The sequence below is a fragment of the Euphorbia lathyris genome, chromosome 7 (genome assembly GCF_963576675.1).
Source record: "Euphorbia lathyris chromosome 7, ddEupLath1.1, whole genome shotgun sequence".
NCBI lineage: Eukaryota > Viridiplantae > Streptophyta > Magnoliopsida > Malpighiales > Euphorbiaceae > Euphorbia > Euphorbia lathyris.
The window spans coordinates 36,021,277-36,032,415 of NC_088916.1; the positions used below are offsets into that span (position 1 = coordinate 36,021,277).

The following is an 11,139-nucleotide window of genomic DNA, read 5'->3' on the forward strand; positions in this document are numbered from 1 at the left end:
GTTCAAGGGTTATTTGTGTATCAGGCTTTTGATAAAATGATAAAACACGGAGTAAGTGATGGTTTGATGTTTCAGAAAAGCCGGCTAAAATCTGGAGGCAACGGACATTCATTATTTTCAGAGAAAGTCAAACCCCGGGAATATGCTAGGTTAGTATCGTAATTACGGTGTATTGTCAACCAATGCCAACCAGCTAATCAACAATCTCAGCCTGAAACCCCCCCCCCCCCCCCGCCCCACCCCCCCACCCACCCCACAGACAAAACAAGAAATAGATACCATCGAACCCAGTAATGGACTAATTCATTGTTTTCTTCACTCCTGTTGATCGTTGCTTTCAAGCTGATTCCTTATGGCTTCCCTTTCCGGGCTCTGCTCATCATCTCCTTCCCTCAAATCTAAAACCCCATTTCTTAAACCCACTATCACTCCCCTTCGACTAAACAACTCGCTTCCATCTACAACGCGACCTCGATTCCTTTCTATTCAGGCTGTCGCGCGTGACATCTCCACCGATTTGTCCAATACAAATGATAAGTTTCCAAGCAAGGCGAAGCTAGGATTGGAGAAAGATTCCCGCGCTCTATGGAGGCGATATGTGGACTGGCTCTATCAGCACAAGGACCTAGGGCTATATTTGGATGTTAGCCGGATTGGTTTCACTGATCAATTCCTCACAGAGATGGAGCCTCGATTTCAGAAGGCGTTTAAACATATGGAGGATCTGGAGAAGGGAGCTATTGCTAATCCTGATGAAGGGAGAATGGTTGGCCATTATTGGTTAAGGAATTCGGAACTCGCGCCTAACTCTTTTTTGAAAACGCAGATCGAACGGACTCTTGATGCCGTTTGCAATTTTGCCGATCAAGTCGTCAGTGGCAAGGTCAGTCTTGTGACCCCAATTTTTCCATTTCTCCGCTTGTTTGGTTCCTTATGTCGGATCGTATATTTTGATTGGTCGAGATGAAAGGTAAATTGAGAATCATGGTGCGATGGACTCGTTCTAATTATTGTGTAGCAAGCTGTATTAAAGCCACTATTTGTCTGATTTCTTCTACTTTTGAGATGTGAAACCTCATTAGTCATTATGATTCTGTGATCGAGCTATTCTTTTTATTGAGAACTTTATGCCACATTGTTGTAAATTGTACTTGATTGTTTGCACATTGATGCAGATTAAACCCCCATCTTCACCTGAAGGCCGTTTTACACAAATACTTTCAGTTGGGATTGGAGGTTCAGCTCTTGGACCACAATTCGTTGCAGAGGCTCTGGCGCCTGATAATCCCCCTCTCAAGGTATCTTAGAAGGTTGAAATTATTTCCTCATTGCTGAAATCTGTTATTCACTATGTCAAGCATTACTCCTGCAGACTTATATAAAAAAAAAAGATTTGTAGTTTTTTCATTATGAAAGTACATTTCATGTCATACATGTCTTCCATGATCTTGTTTCGTGCTTGAGAGATCTCTCTCGCCAGTAACATGTGTCCTAGCCTCCATCTATCTCTTTGTTAATAATGTAATATATGTATGATCGGAGGCTTCGAGAAAAGTTTAACAGTTAAGTAAGAGTGCCCAAAACAGTACATATTATCTGTTTGATGAGGGGTATGTATTATTATGGTTGGACCTTATTTGGATGTTCTTACGCATTGCAGAAGGCATAGTATCTGTTAGAGGTTGAATTTGTTTTCCAATAAGCGCTTTCTATGTTGTTACAAGAATTAGAAATTGAAATTGTTGTTTAAGTTGTTTGTTATGTTGTACATACAACCAATACGTGATAATGAGGTTTTATGTTCCCTGTTCGTTACAGTAACTAAAAAATCTGTTGTTAGTTTTTTATGCTTTAAATAAATGCTTCAATTATCTTTTATTTGAATGACATTTTAACAAATTATAGCTGCTTCTTGACAGATAAGATTCGTTGATAACACAGATCCAGCTGGAATCGATCATCAGATTGCTCAACTTGGCCCTGAGCTGGCTTCCACTCTTGTAATTGTGATTTCAAAGGTATCTGGACATCAAACTCCTTACTAGGAAAATACACTGACATGGCATGCTTAAACTGACATGTGTATGCATTAATTTTGTTGAAACTGTACTAGATGGTTGACATGATGCCAATGTTCAATTCCTTGCAGAGTGGAGGTACCCCTGAAACTAGGAATGGCTTGCTGGAGGTACAAAAGGCCTTTCGTGAAACTGGCCTGGAGTTTGCAAAACAGGTCTTATTCTCAGGTTCTTGTTTCTGCTTTTGTTTATTTTCTCATGCTTTGAACTTTAAATTTCTTACGAGACAAAGAACTGAGGTTTAAATGAACTTTGTGATGTGTAATAAACAAGTGACCTGATGCAGATTGACTTGCATGTATTATGTCGAAGCACTCAATCGGCTATCTATTTTGCACTGTGAAATTTTATGCTTGCATCTGGTATTTGCTTGTTTCCAATTTTATGATATGGACAGTACATGTTAAGTGGGCTTTTTCGTTTTTTTTTGTTTCTTCTCTGAATTATCTGTTTCATGATCAACATAGTGATTGTTTATTAGTATTTGGCAGTTATTTCTGTGCATGAACTACTTGTATTGGATTTTTTTTAAGACCTGGTTTTTAAAGTATGCAATTATTTAGTAATGGGATTGGAGAAGTACTTAATTTAATTCTATTGTAAATTTGGTATATAACCTAACTGATTGTTTTTGTGTTTTCAAGTCATATATCTAGATTCCCTGAAGTTTGGTTCCGCAGTTCACTTCCATCTTTTGGATTTGAAACTAATATGTATATATAATTTAATCCAGGGTGTTGCAATAACGCAAGAAAATTCATTACTAGACAACACTGCAAGAATTGAGGGTTGGCTAGCCAGATTCCCAATGTTCGATTGGGTGGGTGGAAGGACATCTGAAATGTCTGCAGTTGGCCTCCTTCCAGCAGCACTCCAGGTAAATGACCATTGGGATTTAAAAGATGAAGTTCATATTTGCCAATTTTCAGGTGTAATTCATGACAAATTACCTTTACTTCAGGGAATTGACATTAGAGGGATGCTTACTGGTGCGTCATTGATGGACGAGGCCAATAGGACCACAGTGGTAAATGTTGATTTCAATTTGTGTGACAAATTTTTTATTTTTTTTTATATTTTTTTGAATTCCCATTCATGTTTTCAGGATTCATTTTTCCTTCCTAGTACCGCAGAGTCTAGCTATGGAATTCAGCTGTTTAAATTCTGTTAGCTAATTGAAGGCCTTTGTATTGTATTATTGAGAGGCTTTAGCTTTTAGAATGCAAATGCATATGCATATGCATTGCTTAGTGAGTTGCATGAAAAGTTATTGATATGGAGAAAATAAAAGTATATATCTCATTTAGATACATAGAACTTACATCTATATCTATTGATACACATCCAAGGAAACCCATCTACTAATAAGGAGACCCCCTTCTAATACTCCCATATACACCTTACACAAGGTGACCCCCTTCTAACACTCCCATATACACCTTACACAAAGTGACCCCCCTTCTAACACTCCTATACAACCTTACACACACACACTAACACTCCCCCTCAAGCTGGAGTAACCAACTTGTTACAGATATATGTAACAGCTTGCAGGTCTTCTCCCATACAGTTCCTCTCCCGCAACAGCGGCCTTTTTCGTTGGAACTGAACAGTGGAGGCAGAAACTCAAAACATATCATCTATGGTGAAACATAGCTCACAAAACAATATCACTCAAAGAAACTTCAAGGTTCTTTAGGTTATTAAATTATAGTATGGGAAGCACAACCCAAAAGAACTATCAGACAGGCAGATAGGGGACGAAGACACGACAGCGGAACAACAATCCTTATAGGAAAAGGAGAAGCAAAACCCAGTTGAAGCAACACGGAAGAGGCTGCCAGCAACACCAACACACAAAGGGAGATTCACCAGAAAAGTAAGGACAGAGAGAGGAAGAAGAGGTGACACCGGCGAACCAAACCTCACCGGAAACCGACATTCCGTGGATGTTATGTGAAGGCGACACACGAAGATTCGGGCGATTGGACTGTGCAGGGCTGCCGTTCGGCGGTAGGAGAAGTCTGTGTAGTTTGCGGTGAGACAATCTAAGATGAAGAAAACACTCACCCAAGAACCAGCTTCTACAGACAGAGATAAACCCCTGGGAAACTCAACCCATGAACTAAAAACCAAAACTAGGCTCTGATACCATGTTATGGTGTTAGATCTAGAATTCTAACTAGAGAATAATCAGAAATGAGATAGAAGAATGAGATAAGAAAGAGAGAGAAGAGAGAGAAAGAATAGAATTAGAGAGTGATTTCATTAATCATTTGGATGAATAGCTAGTACATAAATATTCTCTTTGTATAGAGAATAAGACAAAAGAAATGGTTACACACCTGTACCATGAGAGTACCATAAGACAGCTGGCTAATAACAATTCCTAACAAACTATATAACTCCTAGAGCTATTTTAGGGAATTCAAAACAGAAAGCAATAGAATGCAAATAAAATATTAATTAACTAATGCAATTCAACAACTAACATAATTGGTAAATAGCTGAACTAGTCCTTCTTTCTTCGGACATATGTGACAATACCTATGAAGCACGGACTCTTCCCCGGGGTCGCCGTGGCCGAGCCGGACTCGGGGACTCGGCGGGGACACGGCCGGACACGGCGGTGACACGGCGGGGACACGGATGGGGACACGGCGGGACACGGATGGGGACACGGCGGGACACGGCTGGGGTAAAAAAAAGTTAAAAATTAGGGTTTTTTTTTAAATTTTTTTATAAAATTTAAGGATCAATTATGCAATTTATCAAAAATCCTAAATTATAATCTGATTTGTGATTTAGCATGTTTTTTATATATTTTTATATCTAATATATATATAATTAATTATATAAAATTTGCGGTGTCCCCGCCGCACCCGTGTCTCATATTTTCTAAAAATGCCGTTTTCCGTGTCCGCACCCGTGTCCGCACCCGCGTCCGCACCCGTGTCCGTGCTTCATAGGACAATACCCCCTCCATGAGCACATTCTTGTCCCCAAGAATGCGTGAATTCCGGAAATTGAGCCTTAAGCATAGTTTCAGATTCTCAGGTGGCATCAATACTGGGCATGCCAACCCATTGCACCAATGACTGAGGAACAGATTCACTATCTATATAAGCATGCCTTGAATTCAATATCTTGGCAGGTTCGATGTAGAACTCATCATCCTTGATGGGTGCTAAAGTAGTAATAGGGGAGGTGGAAGAGTTCACCTTTCGCTTAAGTAGGGAAACATGAAACACGTTATGAATCCAACAAGTCAGGGGTAATTGCAACTTATAGGCAACCTTACCAACTTTCTCTATTATCTGAAACGGCCCATAGTATTTAGCAGAGAATTTCATAGAGCTGCGAAGGGCTAGAGAAGTTTGCCTATAAGGTTGGAGTTTCAAGAATACCCGATCACCTTTGTTGAACTCCCTGTCAGTGCGTTTAAGGTATGCATTTTGCTTCATTCTGTTCTAAGCAGCAGAGAGGCAATCCTGCAGATAAGAAGTTAACTTGGCACGCTCATGGAGGAAGGAATCAACAACTGCAACAGTAGGGGAGTGCTGGGAAGAATTGGCAACTTAGGAACAGTACCATACAAGGCTTGGAAGGGACTCATCTTGATGGCACTATGATAGGAGTTGTACCAATATTCTGCAAGGCTGAGCCAATAACTCCATTTCTTAGGGTACAAAAAACGCATGGCATTGATTCCACCGTTCAGATTGACCATCTCATTGAGGGTGATAAGCACTTGTAAAATTCAGCTGAGTAGCTTCATTAACTCTTTCCAGAAAATTCCAGTAAATATCCTATCCCTATCAGAAACAATAGTTTTAGGCATTCCATGTAGGCGAAAAATGTTGTCAAGTAAAACTTTGGCAACTGTGGTAGCAGTAAAGGGGGTGTGATAAGGCAATAAAATGCCCACCCTTAGAGAATCTATCCACCACTACCAATATGGTGTCAAACCCCTTAGAAGTAGGCAACTTCTCAATGAAATCCATGGCTATATCTTGCCAAGCTCCTTCTAGAATGGGCAGAGGTTGTAGCAGACCAGGGTAAGCAGAATGGTCAACTTTGCATCTCTGACAAGTGCCACAGGAATTCACCCAAGTAGTGACAAGTGCCACTGAATAAGCTGGGGCCAATGAAAGTGAAGTTGCAGTCTGGTGAGTGTTCCCTTGATGCCCGAATGAACCTCCAATTGGGGAGTTATGACAAGCTTCACTGCCTTAGATTGGTATTAGCACCCACATAGAGTCTACCTTTATACCTCAAAAGACCATTAGAATAGGAATAAGGTAATTGTGTGTTAGGCTTGACTAAGAGCTGTTGTATGAGGCTTTGGGCTGCAGCATCGCCCACATGGGCTGCAGCATCGCCCACATAAGAGTGTTGTATGTCCTGCATCCAGGATGGAATACCATTGATAAAGCATAAATTTGACTAGAAGGCTTAAGGACCTCTTGTTGTTGTCTGGAGAGGGGAATCTGCAACCTTATTATCCACCCCCTTCTTATATTGAATGGTATAGTCTAAGCCAAACAGCTTGGAGACTCCCTTATGTTGCAAGTATGTATGCAGTTTTTGTTCCAGGAGGTGCTTAATACTTTCTTGGTCTGTCTTGATGATGAAAGTGCTGTTTTCCAAATAATGGCGCCAGGTAGTACAAGCTTGTAATTAGCCAGACAACCTTTGGTTTCTAGGACTGAGAGCCTTTGACATGTAACAAATGGGTCTGCCCTGCTGTATCAGCACTGCTTCTACTCCAACTCCACTTGCATCACACTCCAATACAAAAGGTTGATGGAAATCGGGGAGAGCCAAGACCGGAGCTGTGGTCATGATGGTTTTGAGTTGGAGAAAAGCATCTTTAGCCTTATCACTCCAACAGAATTGATCCTTCTTAAGAAGATCAGTTAAGGGTCTGCTTGTTTCACCATACCCTTTAATAAACCTTCTGTAGTACCCAGTCAAACCCAAGCTCTTAGAACTTTGAGAGAAGTTGGTGTTGGCCAATTAGACATGGCAGAGACCTTAGCAGGATCATTAGATACGCCTTAATATGACCCAAATAGGCTATGTGGGAAAAGTATATTTCTCATTTAGATATATAACTTGCATCTATTTATGCACATCTAAGGAAACCCATCTACTAATAAGGAGACCACCTTCTAACACTCCCGTACAACCTTACACACTCTTAACATTCAACCAGTACGCTTTCATTACCCCCTTTGCGATGTGATTGCATTTTTTGTTCTTTGGTAACTTGTTTCTTTATTTCTTTTCTGGATACGTTGAACACTTTGTTGGAAGTTAATGAACTTTTCATATTACAATCTGAAACACAGGAATACACTTATATACAAGATATGCTTATAATTACTCCTAAAATAAAGGAAACGTAGCAGCCACACTAGCCACCTATTACTCCTTAAATTAAGGTGACAAATGACTGGTTCCTACAATCAAGGGAGCTAATTAGGTTGACAGCTATTACATGAGAAATTTTAGAATACTCATGGAGTACATACTCCCCTAGTCGTAACAATTATATATTTTTCATTACTAGCTAAATAACCCTAGCAGAACCCTTTTACCCAGGTGTTTTTAAGGAGCACCATACTCCAGGAATATTCTAATTATGTTCCTATTAGGTTGATTTATTTTGTAACACCCTATTAGAATAGTTGCATATATAGTGTAACTGCCTTTTTCTACTATCTTTGCTTCTTACTCTAGCAATTATGTTTTCTTTTTGGGTTTCTCCTGATGGATTTCTTATTCTCCAGCTTAGGAATAACCCTGCTGCTTTGCTTGCTTTATGCTGGTACTGGGCATCTGATGGGATAGGATCCAAGGTACTTACTGTCTACACAGCCAGAAGTGTATGCTCTCTGGATTTGTAGTACTTGTGCTGTTTACTTATCTTTATTTTTTTTGGACTTCCTTCAGGATATGGTCGTCCTTCCATATAAGGACAGCTTATTACTGTTCAGTAGGTATCTGCAACAGCTAGTCATGGAATCATTGGGGAAGGAGTTTGATTTGGATGGTAATCGGGTATGTGCAATCGATTAGATGAAATATCTCCTTAATCGTGCTGCGGCTTCTGCTCCTGCAGGGACAAGTTTTTTTCTGAAGATAACCACTTGATAAGTTGCCATTATTAATTTTAAGATTAAAAAGTGCTTTAACATCACAGCTTACGTTGTTTGTTTGATGAGACGCCTACTGAATCAGAGACTTGCCTGTTCCATAAGGCCTCTGCAGCATTAATAGTTTGGCAATTTTTGCATGCTTGGTGAGGGGTCATACTGGCATCGTGATTAGGGATATCATGCCATCAGAAACTAATATGCTTCCTTGTCAGATCTAAATATTTTTGCACGGAGCTTACCACGTTACTGAATCCAGTCGCTGAATCAACTTTATTGGACAAATAATGTACTTTAATTAATATGAACTAGCAACATCATCTATTTTTAAGCAACTGGTTTTGGCACAATGAGATTAACGATTTTATCATACTTCATGTCATGTCAACATGAAATGAACTTGTGTTTTAATTTAGAGGATTATCAATGCTTTTACTAGCAGGTTAATCACGCTGAGGATTATCAACGCTTTCAAGTTATGATAAAAGCATTTACTCCGCAAAGTCTTTCAGGCTGAGTATGTTCTTCGTTTTTGTGAATAATGTGAATTTTTCTTATTTTACAGGTTAACCAAGGACTCGCTGTTTATGGAAATAAAGGGAGCACGGATCAGCATGCGTAAGTGCTATTTATTGTTTGAATCTATGGTTGATGCTGTTGATGTGGATACCTGAAGTACCAGCCTATCCATTTTTTCAGGTACATTCAACAGCTGAGGGATGGCGTGCATAATTTCTTTGTGACCTTCATTGAAGTTCTACGTGATAGACCCCCTGGTCATGATTGGGAGCTTGAACCAGGTGTGACATGTGGTGACTACTTGTTTGGAATGCTACAGGTACCGTATGGCATTGGCTTTTTAATACAAAAAAGAACATTTACCTTAATTAATTTATTTCTGACATATGATGCTACCCTGACGAAACTGATTATTTCAGGGAACTAGATCAGCTCTTTATGCTAATAACAGGGAGTCCATAACAGTTACAGTGCAAGAAGTGACACCTAGGACAGTGGGGGCTCTTGTTGCACTTTATGAACGAGCAGTTGGGATATATGCCTCACTTGTGAACATAAATGCTTATCATCAACCTGGTATTTACCTATTGTAGTAATTGCCTCTGAATTACATTTTGATTGAATTAAATTCTACCATTGCAACAGCTGAAGTTATGTGCTGTTTGGTACAAGTAATACATATGAAATGAATGCATAGTGTAATTGGCATTAATATCGGTGAATAATTTCATTTCAGGTGTGGAAGCTGGGAAAAAGGCAGCAGGAGAAGTATTGGCTCTTCAGAAACGGATTTTGGCAGTTTTAAATGAGGCAAGGTAAATGTCACATCTTTGCAATCTCGGTTTTATTTCCTCGCTGCTCATGCAGTGTTTTCATAAGCTGTGGAAGTAGCCCAATCTCTTCATAAACATTAGTTCTTATGAAGATGGTTAGAATGTTTAAATATTAAGTAATTCAATGAGTTTATGAAGATGGAAGAATGTTTAAACTGTCTTGAAATTGACTCTCAGAGTAGGGAAAATGGTTTTTGAAATGGATATATCCCAAAGCTGTAAAATTCTTAAGTCTGAAAATATGATGAATAATGAAGCTGGTGGTTAGAAACACTGATATTGTGGGTTGTCTCTTAGTTGTAAAGATCCTGTTGAAGCATTGACGATTGAGGAAGTAGCTGAACGTTGCCATGCAGACGAAGATGTATGTACAAATAATATACGTGAAGTTAATTGTGAGATTAATTTAGTTTTCTAACCTTGTAATTTGGTTATTGTTTCAGATTGAAATGATATACAAGATAGTTACACACATGGCTGCCAATGATAGGGCAGTTTTAGCTGAAGGTAGTTGTGGTTCCCCACGCAGCATCAAAGTTTTCCTTGGGGAGTGTAATGTTGACGAGTTATATGGTTGAGTCGAAGATGTGTTTTTGTAACAGAAGCAGCTCCAATAAGATTATTGATTTTGACCCTACCTGAAGTGGGATTTTCCCCTTGGGGCACTGGAAATAATCCCCAATTTCCTTGTTTGTCATTTGAATGTTCTTCAAGTAAACTAGCTGCTAATCAAAATTCACAACTGATGTATAAATTTATTTGGAATGAGGAGATAATGGAATAGCTAATTGGTATTGGTTTGTTATTGCCTTGCTATTCAAGTGTTGAATGTTGTTGAGCAGATCTTGCTACAGCTATTGGTTGGTCATTAGTGGGGGCTGTGGCTGTGGCAAATCCACCGATGTTTAATAATCATTTTCATTTTTTGCTTACGAAATGCTTATGTGGCCCCGGTTCCGGTTGCTAATGCCAATACGATTTGAATTTTCAAATTAAAGCTTAGATCTATCACGTGGAACTATGCCCTCAACTACCCTAAAATTTGAAAATTTGTTTGCTCACATTGACCCACCACTTCTATTTTTTTTGTACCCAATTTCTCCAACACTATTTTTTCTTTTAACCAAAAATATATATCTATTCCACCTACCATTTCTATTAATATTATAATAATTAATTTTATCTCAAATTTGTTTTTATACAAAAAAAAAAAAAACTAAATCTCAATCAAATTTGTTTTTTCTTTTCAATTTTATTTCTCAGTCTGTATACATCAATTTAATTTCAATCCAACCACATCATTTCCTTTCAATTTTATTTTGTTTGTTCTTAATCATTTCTGTAAGGTCGGTATTATTTTGATAATCAAATCCTTTGAAATTTTAGGTCTCTTTATTCCTTACAGTCGTTTGATATCTAGAAGTTAGAAAACACTCAATTCAATTTCATAGTTCGAGAATACTATAATTCTTTAGCACGTCCGCATTTCTCACGAAAGAGACAAACAACATGTTTTAAAGAGAAGGGTTACTATATCATTTGCTCCAT

General features: G+C 38.8%; 1 protein-coding gene across 1 annotated transcript; it reads left to right on the forward strand.

The window, feature by feature from the left end:
• Window positions 1-228: 228 nt before the first annotated feature.
• LOC136235346 (glucose-6-phosphate isomerase 1, chloroplastic) lies at window positions 229-10,396 on the forward strand. The gene is made up of 14 exons (XM_066024976.1): window positions 229-883; window positions 1,176-1,298; window positions 1,920-2,018; window positions 2,150-2,233; window positions 2,812-2,955; window positions 3,040-3,105; window positions 7,874-7,942; window positions 8,037-8,144; window positions 8,805-8,857; window positions 8,939-9,077; window positions 9,178-9,334; window positions 9,495-9,573; window positions 9,889-9,955; window positions 10,035-10,396. Exons 1-14 carry the CDS (start codon window positions 353-355, stop codon window positions 10,167-10,169), a joined length of 1,854 nt encoding a protein of 617 aa, XP_065881048.1. The 5' UTR covers window positions 229-352; the 3' UTR covers window positions 10,170-10,396.
• The last annotated feature ends 743 nt before the right edge of the window (window positions 10,397-11,139 follow it).